Genomic DNA, 19,919 nt, shown 5'->3' with positions numbered 1-19,919 from the left:
TAGACAGAAAAGCCTGGATGCACTCATTCAAAGGCTTTATTACCAGAAGGTTCAAAGAAAAGTTGCTACTGACGACCGACCGACCGCCGGCCGGCCCGCCCGCCTTTGCTATGGTCGCACAAAGTACCAAAATATGAAAAGCAATAGCATAAGGCACTAATGACTGAAGGGGGGGAAAAAAGAAAGAGACAAATGAACATCCAAAATCACGGACGAGGATTTTTGTACAATGACATCGTACCATATATTATGACAGCCAACTATCCAATTAATGGTTGTCACCAAAGTGCATTTTCTGGATGCTTTTCTTGTGGCCGTCACGCAAGCCAGTGGAATCGAGACCATTTCATACATATGGATGACAGTCTAAATCTGTTGAAGTGACTGTCAACACACTTCTTTCTCTCTTTGCATTCATGCAGGAACAGTTCGGACTCCAAACATGCAAATGTCGCTCTGCAGCCATTTGTTTGTCACGACTGCACAGTGAAAACTGTTAAGCAAGTCGGTGACAGGCTTGTGATCGATCGATCGATGGATCGCACAGAAGAGAGAAGCGTGGTGCGTACGACAAATCCTTTCAACTAAACACTCCTGTTGAAAGTTTGGATAGGGCTCCAACCACAGCTGATCTAATCTGCTGCTGCTGCTGCTGCTGCCGCCAGCAGGACTTTGAGATGAAGTACAGACGGTGAGAACATTTAGCAGTCCATTGCGCTGTCTGCTGCCAAACAAATACAACTAAAATACATTTTTAATTCATAAACATTTCCAGCTGGGTACATCATTTTTCAGATCAGTCTGATAGTGAACCGACACAAAGAGAAGCATCCGGCCAAGTGTTGACATTTTTGACACGCTGCCTGCCTGCCTGCCTGCCTGCCTGCCTGCCTGCCTACCCGCCTGCCAGTTAAATTCTTGGGAGAAATTCTTAGGGAAGAAAATGTAATAAATGCTTTTTTGGTTTTTTTTTCTTCTCTCTCTCTCTCTCTCTCTCTCTCTCTCTCTCTTTTCACACTCGTAGACATGACGTTTCTCCATATGTTCATTCCAGTTGGAGCAAATACAAGAGCAGAAGCTGTGAAGACGACTGATTTGCGGTCAGAGAATTTGGATCTAAAAAGAGCTTTGTATTGAAGCTCTACAATAAAAGTCATTCAATGACCTATCACGGAATTGACGAGACTCGGTGTAAATCACACTTTGTTTTCTTAAGTATCCGGCATTAGGCGAGAATTTCCTTTAATGAGGTTAAGCTTTAAAGATCAAATAAAAGCGCATAAAACACAGTGTACCTAACCACACAAAATATCTCATGACATCAAATGTGAAAAACAGATTTGCTTTAATGCAAGCTGGGTGCAGCTTCTTGTTTCTGCCATGTGGTTGTGCGTGCGTGCGTGCGTGCGTGCGTGCGTGCGTGCGGGCGGGCGGGCGTGCGGGCGTGCGCTTTTGGATGCGTGTGAGCTTTATTACGGCTTCTATTGGCGCATCTGTTTACAGTATTTCAACATTGAATGATGTGAGTCAGCGCAGTGAGGCCGTCCGCTGTGCGCTGTGCGCTGTGCGCTGTGCGCTGTGCGCTGTGCGCTGCAAGAGCCAGCGCAGACACTTTCCAACCATGTGGTGCCATCCATTATGTTGTGCGCTTTGCTTTCGACTTTGCATATGGCTTCTTCACAATGCCGAAAATTGGACAGGATGCAAGGTGGTTGGCTGATACTCGGGATCAAAAGAAGGCCAAAAGTTGCAGTTTCCCGTGCAAAAGTGGAAAGTAGTAGTTACTTCCAATACATGACATGTTGACGTTGGTGTCAAAAGTATTCATCTTCATGGGAGGATCGATTGAAGTTGATGTTCAACTTAAGCAAGGTAACAAAGTATTTGGACTTCATTCCCCAACACCTCTGCATGTTATGAAATATTATTCAAAAGTGCAACTATTGACTTTTGAACCTGTTGATCCAATCCATATGACCTAGTACTGACTACACACATGCACCCGAAAGGCACCCACCCACCTACAGGCATGCACGTGCACACATACTGATCTTCCAGATGCCCCAGCATCCGCACGGTGAACCTTGCGCTAAGTGTTCATGGTGACTGCATATAGTGTACATTTCTTTGAAGCTGGACCAGAACTGGCTGATAAGAGGACTCTTCCTGAACAATGCGGCCAATTGTATGAAGGAGGGATCACGTACTTAGGCAGCCTCACGAAACAATGAAGATGCATCGGCCGTTTGCTTTGTGTATTCTTGGATTACAAGTTCATTACTTTTCAGCACCCTGGACAGTGTGAACCAACCAGCCAACCAACCAGCCAACCAGCCAGCCAGCCAGCCAGCCAGCCGGCCGGCCGGCCAGCCAGCCAGCCAGCCAACCAACCAACCAACCAACCAACCAACCAACCAACCAACCAACCAACCAACCAACCAACCAACCAACGTCCATAGTGTAATAAAAGAATATGAAGTGCTTCTCATCAGTCAACTATATCCTGAGCAATGAGAGTATTTTCTTTGTGACTATCTTAACAAAGGTTGACTATAATCCATAAACCCTACTTGCAGCTGGCAAAATGTAGGATGTCACACACACACTGTTCATTCAACACAATTCACAACATTTGGAAATGAGGCACGTCAGAAGAAGAAAAGAGTTTAGGGGAATTCAAGTGCCTATGAGCATTGGTATCATCATTTCTTCTGGAAGATGACAAATAAGCCTTAGTCATGTCTATTAAAAGGCCTGTCAACAGTAACAGCTTGAATAAATCACCAGAATGCACGGTATTATCTGAAATCGGAGCCGCGACAAGTGGAACTTTCTTGCAACCTCTGACGTGTTGTTGTGCGCACGCACGCACACACACACACACACACACACACACACACACACACACACACACACACACATCTGCTGCAAACAAAGATCTCTGAAGGAGATCAGTCAGTCAGGCAGGCAGGCAGGCAAGGCAGGCAGGCAGGCAGGCAGGCAGGCAGGCAGGCAGGCAGGCAGGCAGGCAGGCCACTTAAACACCAAGTCTCAAGTCCGTAAATCTCTGCAGACTCACGTTCCGCTTGCTTGCTTGCTTTCATGTGACGACAGACACCAGTACAGATGAAAGGATAGTCTTTCGACACTGAACGGAAACAAACAGGCTCAAGAGTCACGCGTGGTACGTGCTGTGCTGTGCTGTGCTGTGCTGTGCCGTCTTCCAGACGTTCATAGGGGAGTCCTCCAAAGGATCAGTGGAGCGCGCACAAGGAGTGATGCAAAGAGATTCAGCGCAGCCGACGGGAGCATATTTGCTAAATAATGCTCATCACACTCGTTGGATGATTGGAGATGGTGTCCTTGGTTTTGGTCTATTTTTCCCTTCCATGTCACAGAGGCTCTGTCAGATTTGAATCCACTTTGAAGTTAATATTCCACCACTTTAGATTTTGTAACTTTTCTTATTCTGTGAATTTGTTTCATGTATTGTTCATTTAGTATTTCTTATTGCGCTATTAAAGATGATTTATTTGCTCAATGTGAGTATTGTGACAGCACAAGACCTTAAAGGTTTTGTTAGAAAAAAAAACAAAACAGCATGTGACAGGAAAGGATGAAGAGATGCTAGAAGTTGTCCAACCCCACCGACAGTTGCACCTTTGGCCTGGAGGCCAGGAGGGGACAGCCAGCGTCCACTTTAGCAGCGTCCATTCCCACGCTTCCCTCGTTGGTCGACGCTGCAGCCCAAAAAAGGAAAGTCACACTTTTTCGCCTTCGCATAGAGTCACAGAGCAGAGCAGAGCCGGCCGGCCGGACGTGAGTCATGTGATCAGGCACACTCCTTGAAAAGATCAAGCCACCCACAAAATGAACCTATCTGATGAGTCAGTGCAGATTGCAACTATAAATCATTTCTTTTTGACATGGCTGAGAACAGATCAGAACTTTATAATCAATTATCATTTGAACGGAAAACTGTTCAAAGGTGCCGTGACCTCAACCGTTCTACGCGCCGACTTCATTGAGTGAGCGACTCGGGCACCCCGCCCGGCACGCTCCCGGATGAAAGCGCCGCCGCTCCATCAATGACTTCAAGCCGTCGCGGTCGGTCCACTCACACAAGGAGGGGAAGCACAACACACCATGTCACTCGTAACATCCTTCATTTGAAAAGCAATTTCTCATTCAAGTTGGATGGATTTGATCATTGATGAAATCATTCAAGAGTTTTGATTCGCCATGTTTGAGCGTGCCAAACAAGGAATTTGACTTCACACAGCCTCTGTTCAACGTTGAGGTGCCGAACAACAACGCTCAGGACATGTGAAAAATGGCAAATGTTCTCAAACATCCCCTGATCTTAAACTCCCAAGAGGGCAAGGAAAAACTCAAAACTCCAGCTAGGGGAAATGAGAAACCTTGAGAAGAGACCACATGATGTTGCTCAAGATCCCGAGTAACACGGTCAGACGGCGCCATCCCAAAGCCGCGCCGCTCGGCAAGCGGCCGGCGCGTTGGCTACCCATTCCTGCGTGCCTTCTCACCACCAAGCGCACGTCAACTCTCTCCATCTCATTTAATGTTGTCTTGTTTTTTCTTGCCCTCTAAGACCTTGTCCAAATGGCTGACGTTGATGAATGCATGTAAAGGATACGCTGCAGGTAGGATACGGTTACAAGCTTAGCTGAGAGGGGAGCCCGATAGTTGCAAGGGGAGGAAGGGAAGGGAAGGGAAAAGGGATGGAATGGAATGGAATGGAGGATTGTTTTTGAAGACCTGCTTGGGGGTGCTGCCGCTGGGGTGTGTGTGTGCGTGTGTGTGTGTGTGTGTGTGTTTAGGGTCAGGATGTTTGTCTTCCAATGAGCCATGACTCTGAGAAAAAGAAGAGGGGAGAGTGGGAGGATTATGAAAGGTGAATGAGCTGAGTGTCAGAGCATCTTAATTAACTAAGCGAGGAAAGGTAGACGATGATTTCCTTTCTACAAAAGAGGCAACACAGATCAGTCATTTGAAGTTGTGACTCAAAATGCTGTCAGATACGAGGCAGGACCACTAAATGCCACACAAAGCTACATTTATTGGGAAAAGGGAGGGTTAGGGTTAGGAGAGTTCAGGCCAGGCAAACAATTGTCATTGTTTTAGCAATTGTTCTGAACCCACATGCAGAAAAGCAACTCGGAAGTCCACAATGAGTAAGGAGTCTTTAATGGAGGTGATACCGGTGGAGGGTGAGCGGGAGGAGCTGAGCCAGGAGCACGGAGCAGCGATGACGGAGCGCCAGGAGTCGGGCCAGAGCGGGGTGGAGCTCGGCCATGGTCCGTGGAGGAAATCTAAGAGCATGAAACACACAATATTTGGTCAGAGAATTCAATGGCGACAACTGGGAGCTAGAGGCCCAAACGTGGAGGAGACCACGTAAGCGGGCGACGAGCCGCCGGCAGCCCGCTCCTTAAAAGCCTTGCCCTAAGCAGCCTGATGAGCCGCACCTGAGTCCTCCTCCCTCCCTCCCTCCCGCACCTGAGTCCTCCTCCCTCCCTCCCTCCCTCCCTCCCACACCTGAGTCCTCCTCCCTCCCTTCCTCCCTCCCTCGGCCGCCACTCAGCTAACGGCTGCCACCTGTGGAGCTGAAAAGAACACCTCCCTGGATGGACCCTGACAAAAATGAGATGGTGGAGGCAAAAGCTCAATAGGCAAACATCTCCACTTTTCAAAGGCTTACACACTTACTGTATAGACGCACGCACGCACACTTCCTACGGTTGGAGCTGACTTGGACATCTAGAATGACCATGTCCCATGCTATCAATGCTCTCAAACGCAATGGTTTGTCTTCAAGCTTGCGTCTCTTTTGGCATTCCTCTTGACTTGATCACTTTTCTCTTTTCTCATGTCAACAGCTTGGCAGAGCAATGCCAAAAAGCAGCCTTTTATGACGCACGTTTCAAATAGTTGAAACATTCCTGATGACCGGCTGTTTCATAACTGAGATTGCACGTAGTAAAAAAAAAAAAAAAAATTCATGTACTCCAACACAGATAGCACTCGGCCGGCCTGGCATTTAAACCTTCCGGGCGGGCCAGCAGACCAGGAGCCAGTTCAGCCGTCTCGTCTCGTCTCGTCTCGGCTCCGCTCCGAGTGAGCCACCTACGTGAAATCACTCGGTGAGATTTCTTTTAGAACATTCAAGAAGCGCTCTTGTATTTTTTTTAGGGTGACGGTAGGATGAAACGGAGCCATCTCCAGGCCAATCCAAGTGCTTCGTTCAAACGAGGGCCGTTGAAGGTAAATTACAGAATCCCAAATAGACGCACGTGCACGCAAAGTGCCTTTAGATAGTTTGTGAAAAAGAGAACGAAGCAATCTGGAGTTTTTACTCTGAGCTTGTGTGTTAACGCAAAGAAAGATTGGCTGTCACTTGAAGAAAGATGCTCCATGCTTTTTTTTTTTTCTTGTCACGGATGTTGCTGCCGGCCGGCGGACGGGCGGACGGGCGGGCGGGCGGCCTGCACCTGTTTTCCAACATGGTCGTCACATGCACAATTAGCCAACCGCTGCGTTTGTATGGAGGCTATTATCACCTCTTATAAACAGCCACTGTTGACAGTGGCCTTTTTCTTTTGCTCCATTGAGGGATGGTTCAACTTTTACTGGCCCCATGTGCTCGACATGCGTGAAACACGTGTGGGCCAAAGCTCTGAGGCCGGCCGGCCGGCCGGCCGGCCGGCCGGCCGGCCGGCCGCCCGCCCGCCACTGGGTGGGTCCATTTCACATTTACTCGGGGATCTCATCCAGAATGAAGAAAGATAAGATAAGGTCTCTCTCACAAATACTTCATGGATTGACTCGCAGCCAGCTTTGCTCGCTGTTTGTTTTTCTTTCTTTTTATGGTACAAGATCTTATTTACATTGCCTGTCAATACAAATCAATAAGAAATAGGCGCTAGCTAGAGCTAAAAGTCTTTTGTTTTCCTTTTAGAAATGATCAAATTCAAATTGAAACAAATGTTTAAATTGCAAGAAAATGTTTCTCTTATTTTTGTTGTTTTCACTTTTAGGCAGCTGCTTGAGCGAATTTGCCGTGCGTGCGTGCGTGCGTGCAGCCAGCGCAGCAGACTTGTCCACGCTCCGCATTCCCACTCTGCTCATTAGCAAGCATAAGCTTTGGCTTTGATTATAAAAACAGCCAACCGACCACTGATTTATGGGCCCTCAGTATTTTTTATATGACTATTTTTCAAACATGAAATGAGTGTTGGAATAAGCAACACTTTGTGGGGAGAAGAGATTGTTCGTATCGCCGATCCGTGGCCCCAAGAAGCGTCTCGGCTCAAGTGGATTTGAATTGTTTGTTCATTCTCATTGACATAGTATGCCAAAATGGAAGTATGACTTAAAGGCTCTTAAGATGGCAGCCAGATGTCAGACCTGTTACTTGGTGTACCGCCAGGAAAGGTCATCTTCATTTGAACGGTGGGTGACATGCAAAGTGCATCCACGTCCGTCCCACCGTTTGCCAGATGTTTTGTACTTAACATCACACATTTGTGGATGCTTTTGAGAGCTTCCTCATTATTCATATCCCTTAATCACCTCTTGTGCATTTTTAGATGGCTGGCAATTAAATGGCATCAAGGACTTGAAAGCCTCGAGCAGATGTCTGGTGCCACTTCCAAGCGCACGAGGGAATATGATGGTCCCATTTGATTTCTGGGGCGTGTCAGACAAAAACAAGTGTCATTCCGACTGTCTTCAGGTTTGGTCTTACGGATGTTATGAAAGTAGCAGCTTACGAGCGCTTTAAGCCAAAAGCCAGCCAGCCAGCCAGCCAGCCACCCAGCCAGCCAGCCGCCCAGCCAGCCAGCGCCCTTGTCTTTTGCCCTTGCGGCGACGACGCAACTCCGACCCGCTTTGCCTTGTATGTACAGCTGACGTCTCTCGCTCAGAGTGATTATCTGTTCTTCGCCACCATCTCCATCCCTCTCACTGTGAAATAATCCCATCTCTCATACCAATCCCATATTCTCATACACACTCATTGTTTTGTCACCCACCACAAAAGAGCCACCTGTCTTGTCCTGGTCTATATTAATCATATCATAACATTTGAACATGATTTTTTAGGAACTTCCAGATCCTTTCTTTATGTGTGTGTCTATTTTCATGCACCCTCCGCTGACCTGTTTATTGTCCTCAAAGTTTGCTTCATGCTGGGGGAATGCAGTGCAGGATTGCCAGAGGGATATTTGCAGCTTTAGAAAGACACACACGCACACACACACAAAAAAAAAAAAAAAACCTTCTTGTGGGGCCAAGCCCAGTGAGGTGCACTGGTGGTCCGCGCTGAGCCCGGGCTAACTCGTAAACTGGCAGCAGCACAGTGGATCAGGGCAGGCTGTGTCATCTGTGAATGCTATGAGTCATAGTTGAGCTGCGGGAGCTTCATTGCGTGCTGCTAGACATTTTGCCCCCCCGATGTAGCAGAGGATTAAGCGCATGGGATCCTTGAGAAGGTTGACATAGGTGGATTTGTGATATGTCATATGAATGGAATCAAATGGACATTTAGCCTAAGTCCAGCAGCGGCCAGTGTAATTGCTTTCAGATGGATTTCAATCCATCCAATCTGCCCCAGACTTGCCCTTCAAGAAGCTTTCAACATTTGATCCAGACATCCTCTAAGATGACTTTCCCATTGTACTTTTACCCTAAGCGATGAATGCCGTCACTGAGGGAACAGACATATGAAGGCAGATTCCAAATCTAGGGGGGCGGGGGGAATCAACAAACCTTTACCTCCAAAAATTCTTATCAGTCTTTTGAATGACATCTGGGAGGGGGGAAATCCCAACTTCATCCAAACAAAAGAAAGGCAGAGCATAGCAGTGACACTCTCCCAACATTTGAACACAACCTGAATCACAACAAATGTCATGTTTGTCACTTAAGGGTGGGTTCCTTTGCTTTGATGTCCAATCATAATGTTTGATAACGTGACAAAGATCATGTGTTTTACCAAAGTACTCAATTGGGAGATTGAGGAGAGGAGAGCATCCATCCATCCATCCATCCATCCGTCCGTCCGTCCGTCCGTCCGTCCGTCCGTCCGTCCGTCCGTCCATCCATCCATCCATCCATCCATCCATCCATCCATCCATCCATCCATCCATCCACGATGGAGGTTCAAATGTGGATTTGGAGAAGCAGGCTTCGAGGAGGTGAAAGGGTTCAAAAGAATGAATCTGTCTGGGCTATGCTTAAGTGTACTGTTTCTGGCAAACATGGAAGCGGTGCCATAAGGAGAAAGAGCTGATGATGGAAAACCAGAAGCCACAGACACGGCTACTTTTCTGCATCCACGTCCAGCCGCTAAAGACAAATGAGGATGGATGGCGGGCCTCTGCTCGGATTTCATCAAACAAGGAGGAATGTCAACGTCTCTGCATTTAAGCATATCTAAATGTGATTGTTGACTGAAGCTCTGGTGGCAGTAATGAGCGATGATGTATTTATAGGTGCTCGCTGTCATTATTCAAGGGGAAAGAATGCTGATTTTTTTTTCTCTTTCCCCTTTTCCTGCTTCTACAGTTCAACAACACAAGCAGAGCGGTAACTCTGCAAGGGGGGAGGTCAAGTGCGAGTGAGTCCACAACGCAGTGAAGTGATGCTCACTCGCGCCTGGCTGGCTGGCTGGCTGGCTGGCTGGCTGGCTGGCTGGCTGGCTGGCTGGCTGGCTGGCTGGCTGGCTGGCTGGCTGGCTGGCTGGCTGGCTGGCTGGCTGGCTGGCTGGCTGGCTGGCTGGCTGGCTGGCTGGCTGGCTGGCTGGCTGGCTGGCTGGCTGGCTAGCTGCCTGCCTGCCTGCGTGGCTGCCTGCCTGCCTGCGTGGCTGCCTGCCTGCGTGGCTGCCTGCCTGCCTGCCTGCCTGCCTGCCTGCCTGCCTGCCTGCCTGCCTGCCTGCCTGCCTGCCTGCCTGCCTGCCTGCCTGCCTGCCTGCCTGCCTGCCTGCCTGCCTGCCTGCCTGCCTGCCTGCCTGCCTGCCTGCTTGCCTGCCTGCACTCACTGTGTGTGTGCGTGCGTGCGGGTGTGCGCGCTTACTTTCATGGAGGTAACTCCCTCTAGAGGACATGTCTTTTATCTCACAAAGCATTTGCAGAGAAGCTCCCATCCATCCAAAGAAATTGTATTACTGTTCAAATTCAGTCATGATTTTGCTGCCTGGCTTGCGGAATGGCTACTTTCATGAAATTAGCCACATGAAATAATAATGGAAGTTATTTTAAGGCATATATTTGTCAAATGATAGTGGCAGGAGCGAGTGGCGTGTGACATTTTCACATTCAACGTTGTCAGAGAAATTGTTGTTCATCATCATGACCAGATGGATGACAAAAATGGCCAACTATTTTGTTAGACTTTACTTTTACTTTCACTGTCTAATAATGCCAACGCTTAAAGCATTAAGGCACGGATGCACGGTGGGAGGCAAGAGGCCTACAGAGCCTGCAACTCTCTCTCTTTCTCTCTCTCGCTCTCTCTCCCCCTTTCTCACTCACTCTCTTTCTCTTTTCTGACACGGGGGCTTGCCCTCTAAATAAACTTTAGAGCTCGTGTGGGGAGAGAGAGCGAAAGTGAGAGAGAGAGAGAGAGAGAGAGAGAGAGAGAGAGAGAGAGAGAGAGAGAGAGAGAGAGAGAGAGAGAGAGAGAGAGAGAGAGAGAGAGAGAGAGAGAGAGAGAGAGAGACGCGGCAGGAGGGGAGTGAATGAGTGCTGCACGAATGGCAAAAATGCGCTGAACGTGCGGCGGAGATGTACTTTTTCGATGCGTGTGCCACTGAGAGGGCGTGCGACTTTCAGCTCACAATTTACTTTAGTATTGCGTCCATAGAAGTGGTTGGTCCTGCTGAATTTCGTAACTTTTGATGCTGAATGAAAGTGGCGGCGGCGGCGGCGGCGGCGGTGGCAACAGCATATCAGGACGCACCAGGACCAGGACGCGGCAGGACGCGCCAGGACGCGCCAGGACGCGCAAGGACGCGCGGCGTGCCTTCACCGGGACGCAGAAGAGGTGCGAGAAGAGGCCAATTGTGGATAGAGTATCTTAAACGCTTGTTAAGTCTTTTTTTTTTTTCCCCCTTCCCTCCTTATTTTGGCCGGATGACATTGATGCTTTTTGTTTGGGGAGAACGCTCTTGGATGCCTGCCTTTTTGTCTTTGCACCGATGAAACTGTGCAGGATGTTACAGTCCAAGCGGCCCAGGCATGATTGGGCCACTGCGCACTTTAATCACCAAATATCGCCACACTGTCGGGGCTCCCGTTGTGTCTAATAGGGCTGGCTCATCCTCTCGGGATTCTTTGAGCACCTAGTATTTTTGGTGAACATTGACATTGGCTTTTACCGCTCTCATACCTGGGCTACTATGCAATTAAAAGTGATCTCTTTTGTCGTGATCATCTTGCACTGCATGGATTACACTGGATGCCAGCAGTACAGCACCTCCAGGCACTGGCAACATAAACGTGAGTAGCAGCGACATCTTATCAATAAACTTCATAAGACGGTCCCAAACGGTTTCCTTCCAATGCCCGTGCAAAACAAAACGACACAAAAACGGTGTTATCGGTCAATGAAATATCAAATGTATTATTATGATGATCCTCATCGTTGTTCTTATTCCATACAAATACCCCAAGGCATAAATGTTATTTTTCTGCTGCATTTAAAGTACTCCGAACAGCAAGAAAAGGAACACACCTTTTAACGTTTGAGTCAAGCCGTATATCTTTAAGGGCGCACGGTTTCTTTCTTTCTTTCTTTCTTTCTTTCTTTCTTTCTTTCTTTCTTTCTTTCTTTCTTTCTTTCTTTCTTTCTTTCTTTCTTTCTTTCTTTCTTTCTTTCTTTCTTTCTTTCTTTCTTTCTTTCTTTCTTTCTTTCTTTCAAAAGCGTTCGTCTAACTGTAATGCCTCACTCAAGCGGGTGGCTTAATTGGCCGCCTTTGAATGGTTCAGTTTGCTGCGCTGCTGCGCTGCGTGCGGTGCAGCCAGCCAGCCAGCCAGCCAGCGCAAGTGAGATGGTTGCAGTCGCTCTCTAGTGGCCACAGTGGGCCAGCCCAGCCCAGCCCAGCCCAGCCCAGCCCACGCTCGAGTCCAGTGATGTGCCCCTTCCATCAGTTACTTTTCATAGCTGCTCAAAACACAAAGTTGCTTCTAATGCATTCTTCAAGAAAATAGTCTGGCTACGAAAGGAATAGCAGCATGAGAAGATGGAACGTGCCATCTCCCAGGGGTCCAACAATCCAGACTGGAAACTGTTGAACACGCAAACAGGTTCTAAGAGCTCATAAAGGCAGACGAGAATAGGTTCACTTCTGAGGAAGCTGATGATGACGCAGAGGAATGCTCAGGTGGATCTGGGGGGGGGACTCGTCAAATCCAATTTATAGTCCACACACACACACACACACACACACACAGTTTGCCCATTTGGCTGTGTTGGGACTCCGTCACATCATCCGACGGCTCTGACCGAGGTGACGTCCGGCTCTTGATTGTTGCCACAGCGGTATGGCATGAACGACTTGTTTGGATACATCCCTCCCCTCCAGCTTTGCTTGTATGACACCGGCAGAGCCATAAGGCTTTCCTCCACGCTCCAGGGACTGCCGTTTTTGTTGAGCACTCCACACTTCCATTGGCATCAGAGCGCATCAATATTGTTGCGCACCACATCACGTGCGGGCTTCCCATTGATAGACTTAACAGATCATCATCATCAGTCACACACTTGCCGAATGTTTGATCAGGAGTAATGGATCCAGGAAATCATAAAACAGCGTTAAGCATTGCTGACAGAAGATTGTTGTTGTTTTTTTCTTTTCTCCCGCTCGTCTTTGCGAGGTTGATTTTGCAAATGTATCAATCAACCGCGGTGCCCTACCTTTCCCAGTTGTCTCACAGTTGTGAAATGCGTGGTGTGTGTGGTCGGTCAACAGAGATCTCTGGAGCGAGCTCAGGTTGCCAGCAGGGTGGCTGTCTCACCTGCTCTGACTACAATGGCTGCCTGTCCTGCAAGCCGCGCTTCTTTATGCATTTGGAGAGGATTGGGATGAAGCAGATCGGGGTGTGCATGACTTCCTGTCCTCCGGGCTTTTACGGCACTCGCTCGCGAGAAAGGAATACGTGCACAAGTAAGACATTGACTGATTGCGAATGGGAAAGTCATTGGTCACGTGGAAGACTTCAAGTATCCATATTCGGTCCTGTCATGACTCTGGTGTGCTGTGCTGTGCTGTGTGTTTGTCTGTCTGTCTGTCTGTCTGTCTGTCTGTCTGTCTGTCTGTCTGTCTGTCTGTCTGTCCGTCTGTCTGTCCGCCTGTCCGCCTGTCTGTCTGTCAAGAGTGCAGTCCCGAGTGCGAGTCCTGCTTCAACAAGAAATTCTGCATGCGCTGCCGGATAGGCTTCTACCTTCACCGGGGCGATTGCCGAGAGAGCTGCCCCGACGACATGCTCCGCAGCGATACAAAGAGGGAGTGTGTTCCCGGTGAGTGGGACAAACGTGGCGGGCGGGCGGGTGGGCGGTTGGGCAGGCGTTTCATCCCACCGCCGCCGCCGCCGCCGCCGCCGCCGCCGCCGCCGCCGCTGTGTAAAATGTCTTCTGGTTGGATAGTTGCAGAGTGCCCCGCAGAGTGCGAGTTATGCGCAAACGGCGACACGTGCACAAGGTGCCGGCCGGGCCTCTACCAGCTCAACGGAAGATGCCACCGCGTGTGTCCCGATGACTACCAAGCCAACGACAAAGTCATGGAGTGTGCGCCGCGAGGTTTGTCGTCAAGGCGCGCTACTTTTCCCAGAAGCCCGTTGACGCTCCCTCCCGTCTTTTTTCTCCTTTTGCCTTTAGTGCACTGCCAGGTGTCGGCGTGGAGCGAGTGGAGTCCCTGCTCTCGCTCAGGCCGAACCTGCGGCTTCAAGCGGGGACAGGAGACGCGCGCTCGCCAGGTCCTGCGCTACCCGTCGCCTTTCGGCAGACCCTGTCCCGAGATCTCGGAGATCAAAGACTGCGTTGTCGTCAGGAGAACGTGTCCGGGTGAGTGATGAAGAGCACCGCTCCCTTGTTATTGATGCATCTGGACCTCCATATGGAGTTGTTATGTGGAAAACAGACAGACCGACCAAGTTGTGATTTTGGAGCGTGGACAAGATTGGGAAGTCCAGACCTCTCTGCTTTTACAATGGCAGCGAGTCCTTCCGCTCAGGACTATGGCTGTTTACTCAGAGGATTGTCTTTGTGCTTAGAGGGAGGGGGGGGAGGGAGGGAGGGAGGACAGTTGGGCTTGGAGAGAGCACGATGTCGCAATGGGGGCTATTTGCACCACATCCCTTGCTTGGGATTTGAAAACACTGCGACCGCTGGCGAGTAAACATAGAAGCGAGAGAAAAGTGCCCTCTTGTTTCTCTATGCCTTGTTTTGGGTGTGCTTGCCGAGGTGCTTGGTGGCTACAGCTGCCTGCTTGCGGTGTAGCCGGACAGACGGACGGCCGCCCGCCCGCCCGCCCGGCCGCCCAACCGCCCGGCCGCCCAACCGCCCGGCCGCCCAGCCGGTCTCTGTAGTGTTAAATGACACATCACAGACATGCTCAGATCCAGCCCCCTGGGGCCTCACATTTGCAGAACAAACACGTGTGTGTGTGAATGCACGTTTGTGAGTGTGTGTGTGTGCGTGTGTGTGCGTGTGTGTGTGTGTGTGCAATGCAGCAGAAAGGCAGTTCACTCTGGAGCAGAAACAGCCAGCCCAACATCAACATCCTCCCCGAGGGAGGCACGCGGCAACCAGCGGATCAGTATTGGTTTATCCCCACAGCTGCCAACACACACACACACACACACACACACGCACGCACACTCACACACTCACACACTCAAAGTGTTCTCTCTCTCTCTCTCTCTCTTGCTCTTAATTGCGCCGTTTCAAATATATAGCAGCACTATTGAATAACATCACGAGCAGCGCTAGCTAGCATATCAAAATGATGCTCTTAATGGTTTTTCAACCTTTCCTGGTGAGACAAAACAAGAGCATGACTTAAATAACAGCTATGACAGACAGAATGATGAGAGTATGATCAATTAATGATCATGACAATAATGGTGAATGAGAGAGCAATGTTTTTGTAAACAAAGCCAACAACAGCCTTTTCGAGTTTGAAAGACGTTTGCTTCCATTCCTTTTTTGTACATTTCAAATCCATGACTTTTGAATGCAAATCCTGATCTGTTTTCCAATCCAATTTTGGTCGCATTGCATGAAAAGAAAGCAATTGCGCTGCAGATTCATGAGCCGATTGATTCCGTTTTGTGTTACGAAATTGGTGGCAAGGGAACAATTCATCATCCCTAATATTCCGTCTTGATTGACCTGGATTTTGGAAGGAAGGAAGGAAGGAAGGAAGGAAGGAAGGAAGGAAGGAAGGAAGGAAGGAAGGAAGGAAGGAAGGAAGGAAGGAAGGAAGGAAGGAAGGAAAGGAAGATTTCTGATATGGTACAGTCCGTTGCTCTTCTGTGATGAATGAGAGCTAATGATGTGTTTTGCCATCATATCTTCTGGCTCTTTACGTTGTGCACATGCTGAGGGGGCAATTTTGGGAGAGCAGCCCACCGACACTGATGCGTCCTCCTCCTCCTCCTCTCCACTTTCTCTCTGCTTTCTCCTCCCCCTGCCTCCCTCCCTCCCTCCCTCCCTCCCTTCCCCCTTCTTCACCACACAACTTCTTATTTGAATGAGTCAAAAGCGCTCTATGTGCTATATCTTAAAAGAGCTTGAGAAGCTCTAGTTTAACGTGACAAAATCAAATTGGCTTTTCAATTGGATGTGATGGCCTAAATGATGACCATGCAGATGAGGAAAAAGGGAGGACCTTGGCTCCGCCCGCTGTGGTCTTTCTTATCCACAAGTGAGCCTTATGAATGTTCGCACACAGCACCAGCATGTCTGGTGCTCAACTTAATGCAGGCTAATTTGTCCTTGCATCGACCTGCTGTTCACCCCCACCCCGCTGTATCTCTCTTGCTGGACAGAGTGTTCAACTCCCACTTACGTACACACACACACACGCACACATGCACGCACGCACACACACACACACACACGCACACATACACACACCTTGCAAGCATCTAAATAAGGTGAACTCAATAGTAGAAAGACCTTTGCGTAGCGCAGTTGTCCACTACAATAAGATAAACCTGATAACCTCCAAAAGTATGAGAGACACGATTTGATTCTGCATGTGGACGTGCAACTATCCACAGCCCTGCATAAACATGTCCACGACAGAATGCTTGCTATACAGTGCATAGAAAGTACCACGGACAGATATACACACACATGCACTTTTTGGTGACATTGTGGCAGCTCTCGCCGCAGGCCGCATTCCATTTGTTGGCCAGCACATAGCCTTTAATCCAAGCGCGGCTCCCGCCAAAATCCCCCCCCCCCCCCCCCCCCCGTGTCCCTCTGAGAATATACCGTACGTATGTGCCAGTAAACACATACAAGTATGCTATATTAAAGCGTGACTCTTTCCTGCACACACAAGTCATTGGCCATGAAACCTGAGTGACACAGCAGACATTTTTTGATATGACTAATATACTTCAGTGCTTTAGGGTGCTTTTTATTTCCCCAAAATATATCATGTGCTGTATACAATTTTATGAGCGAGTCAATACAATGAGAGCAAAATGCCATTTAAATATACAAAACGACTTCAATAAATGCAGGTCATAGAACATTCATCACGATAAAGTCCCCAGATGCATGTCTGAAAAGTCTTCAACTCTTCAATTCAAAGTCATTTTGTGGCCTGGCCTGGCCTGGCCTGGCCTGGCCTGCCAGGCGTTGGGGAATGCGCCGCGTGTTGACAGAACCCTGGAGAGGTGTCTCATTGCTCGCTCATTGCACACTTGTCAAAACACAGTTTAGAAAAAGCCATCAAAAACAGATCCAACAAACTAAATGCATGTTGCTTTTGATAAACACTCCACTAATCATCTCAACCCGGCACGGATTAGCTTTCTCCTCTCCTCTCCTCTCCTCTCCTCTCCTCTCCTCTCCTCTCCTCTCCTCTCCTCTCCTCTCCTCTCCTCTCCTCTCCTCTCCTCTCCTCTCCTCTCCTCTCCTCTCCTCTCCTCTCCTCTCCTCTCCTCTCCTCAGGCTCTACAGTATGACTAATCTGGCCAAATTGTTGTAAATAGTTGTGGTGTCAGGAGAGGAAAAACAATGAGAGCAAAGGGGACTTCCTGTGTTTATAGAGTGCCGGGGGCAGACCCTCAATGAGTCAGTGCACCGGTTACGCCGGTCGGTCGGTCGGTCGGTCGGCCGGTTGGCCGGCCGGCCAGCCGGCAGGCCGCTTCCATCAGTCCGCTTACATACAATTGCAGAATATGTTCAAGAGCTAGATCAAAATATGTACATCCATGGTACCACATCACACACAGATATGTTTATTATTATAGTTTAAGACAACATTGGAGGGAAAAATCCTCGCTTTTCAGTAGACCAAAAACACAAAGAGCACATTTGGTCAACATTGCATTGTCAAAGAGAACAAGCCCTTTTCAACAATTTAGGGCTAGGGCAAGGGTTTGGGCTTGGGCTTGGGCTTGGACTAGGGCTTGGGTTAGGGCTAGGGTTAGGGTTAGGGCTAGGCTTAGGTTTAGGCTTAGGTTTAGGTTTTGTCATGACTCGTCCCTGGTTGTTTTATTTGTAGGTTGTCATGGTTTCTGTCCGCGTCTGTGTACTCGCCCCTCCCTTCCTGTGTCAACTCACAATCAATGTACTGATCACAGTCACCTGGCTCTGGCTCGTTACCTGGCTCGTATTTAAGTCCTGCCTGCGTGTCACTCCGCACCCGGTCGGGTCGTTGTGTGTTGTTGTGTTCATGTCTTCATGTCTTCAGGTCTTTTTGTTTCACGTCCTGTTGTTGGTTTTGTTAGTAAGTTATGTCAGTTTACCGAGTCTGTTAGTTTGTTGGGCTTCGGTCAGAGAAATCTCATTCTGTCTTTCCCTTTATCTCTTTTTCCCTCTCCCCCCTGCGTCTGTCTGTGCCCACTGCTGACTTCAGCAGTTTCACAATCCCCCCCGTGCAAGGCGGGCAGCCAAGCAAAAGCGGCCCAACGTGCAGGCGGTGCTGCTCACTTGCACTTGTTGCACTTGCGCTTGCACTTGCACTCAGTCAGTCAGTCAGTCAGTCGCACTACAACAACAGGAAAGGGCCTCTGCATTGGTCCTGTCTCCAAGCTCCCCGAGAGAGACTGGATCTTGTTGTTATCATTATTGCTGTATACTGTGGCTCAAGCGCAGATAAATCTTCAGCATACCAAAACTCTCGCTTTTGTTTATGAGATGTTGCAAGACGGGATACTGGGAGGGCTTTATTGAAAGAAAGCCCTTCTATGTTGGACAATGGAGTGAGCGAGCGAGCGAGCGATCATCACGACAGCGAGTAGCAAGGGCTCATGTGGAATCGCTGTTAAAGACTGACCCCTACTGGTCGTCATCTAGAACGGATTGCAACCGCATGTCACGATAGAAGGAAGGAAGGGAGGAAGTTCCGTTTCTAATGTTGCCCCTGTCGTTGCAAATGTTTTCAACGAAGACTGAAATACACAGCGAGTGAGCAATGCTGTCTCTGGAAATAAGCAACTAGCTTTGCTCCTCATTCATCTGGCTTGTGCAGACGTGAGGTGAAGGTGAGCACTGGGAATACACGCTATGCAAGAGTCAAGCAAGCAAGCGTCTTACACTTGTCTTCTTAGCTCGAGTGAAAGCAAAGAGCATTAGCGCACATTCTGTGTTGATCATGTCAAAATGCGCTCATGTCGGCACGTTGTATTTATTGTATGTCTTTTTTTTGGAGCTCATCAATCAAATGTCTTTTGCCACCGTAGGACGGAGGCCAAATGATCGAAAGCAACGGAGGAATCGTAACAAGAACAAGGAGGTAAGAAGGGAGAAGAAACGAGAGCGCCAGATCGCTGGAGACGCGGGGGAGCGTCAAGACGACAGGAACAAAACAGAGCATAGGCATCGGCGAGGTCGTGACCCGGATCCTTTCTCCCCCGGGGAGGGCCTTGTACAGTAGCTGGCTGGCTGGCTGGCTAGCGAGCTAGCTAGCTAGCTAGCTAGCTAGCGAAGTGAGCTAGCTCCGTGGACATGTTTAAGGCTAGCAGCCCCCTGAACCTTCTCCTCCTCTTTGGCCGGCCTGCCTGCCACTGGACAAAGTGTGTGCTGGTGTCGCTGCGCCCTGTACCATTTGAATAAACTGTTGATGCACAAGCGGGATTGGGCCAGGCACATGCTTTCCAATGTTCTATTTCTGCCGAGCTAGCTACTCTTCCACCACTGTCTCATTTGAAAAATGAGACTCTGCTGCTGGTACTGGAGAAGAAAGAAAAAGAAAACGCCGTCAGAAAGGCTCCTTTAACGGGGCTGCGCTACAACGCTTGGATTTTGAATGTAGACGTTGTGTAGAACACGTTGTGTTGTTCCTCTTTTTTAGATCCATCTATCTACTTTATTTCCCGAAGAAGACAAAACAATAAAAGCGGGTCACCGTAGAAATTCATGTCGTGGAACCTTTGTTTTCCAAGTTCAAGAAAGCCAAACACCGCTCAACACGTGTACAAGTGGCCGTGGTGGGACACAAAACACATTTTCTAGACGTGGAAGAAAGTCAATTAAATTCACTGCGAGGCTTTTCTGTTTAAATCAAACTTGAGCTGCTCATCAAAAGAACCTGTATGTCAAATAAAACCATGAGTTTCATAGCCTTGTTTCTTATCTGTACTCGCGTACTTTGACGTCACTTCTTGGGCCGTCACAAGGATACGTACGACGATCAATTGAAAATATATTGGTTGAGA

General features: G+C 48.9%; 1 protein-coding gene and 2 long non-coding RNA genes across 5 annotated transcripts; all 3 read left to right on the top strand.

Annotated features, from left to right (window-relative positions):
- The first annotated feature begins 1,408 nt into the window (after positions 1–1,408).
- Positions 1,409–2,276, top strand: LOC125975210 (uncharacterized). The gene is made up of 3 exons (XR_007483908.2): positions 1,409–1,522; positions 1,701–1,872; positions 2,134–2,276. It is a non-coding gene; the product is annotated as an uncharacterized lncRNA (long non-coding RNA).
- A 3,341-nt stretch (positions 2,277–5,617) lies between these two features.
- LOC125975485 (uncharacterized) lies at positions 5,618–9,669 on the top strand. Of its 2 annotated transcripts, none has more exons than XR_007483972.2 (4): positions 5,618–5,826; positions 6,039–6,138; positions 6,214–6,285; positions 9,022–9,669. It is a non-coding gene; the product is annotated as an uncharacterized lncRNA (long non-coding RNA). The 2 variants fall into 2 exon arrangements; XR_007483971.2 differs by lacking the exon at positions 9,022–9,669 and adding an exon at positions 7,059–8,133 and having other exon boundaries at positions 5,619–5,826.
- Positions 9,670–10,735: 1,066 nt separating this feature from the next.
- Positions 10,736–19,823, top strand: rspo3 (R-spondin 3). Of its 2 annotated transcripts, XM_049731082.2 has the most exons (6): positions 10,736–11,519; positions 12,992–13,186; positions 13,396–13,539; positions 13,666–13,818; positions 13,897–14,082; positions 18,945–19,823. In XM_049731082.2, the coding sequence occupies exons 1-6, from the start codon at positions 11,420–11,422 to the stop codon at positions 19,136–19,138; spliced, it is 972 nt and encodes a 323-aa protein (XP_049587039.1). In that variant the 5' UTR covers positions 10,736–11,419; the 3' UTR covers positions 19,139–19,823. The 2 variants fall into 2 exon arrangements, 1 of the variants encoding a protein (XP_049587039.1); XR_007483969.1 differs by lacking the exons at positions 10,736–11,519; positions 12,992–13,186; positions 13,396–13,539; positions 13,666–13,818; positions 13,897–14,082 and adding an exon at positions 14,092–18,746 and having other exon boundaries at positions 18,945–19,098.
- Positions 19,824–19,919: the final 96 nt, after the last annotated feature.

The sequence above is a fragment of the Syngnathus scovelli genome, chromosome 9, assembly GCF_024217435.2.
Source record: "Syngnathus scovelli strain Florida chromosome 9, RoL_Ssco_1.2, whole genome shotgun sequence".
Taxonomy (NCBI): Eukaryota; Metazoa; Chordata; class Actinopteri; order Syngnathiformes; family Syngnathidae; genus Syngnathus; species Syngnathus scovelli.
This window is presented reverse-complemented; position numbering and strand designations above follow the sequence as displayed.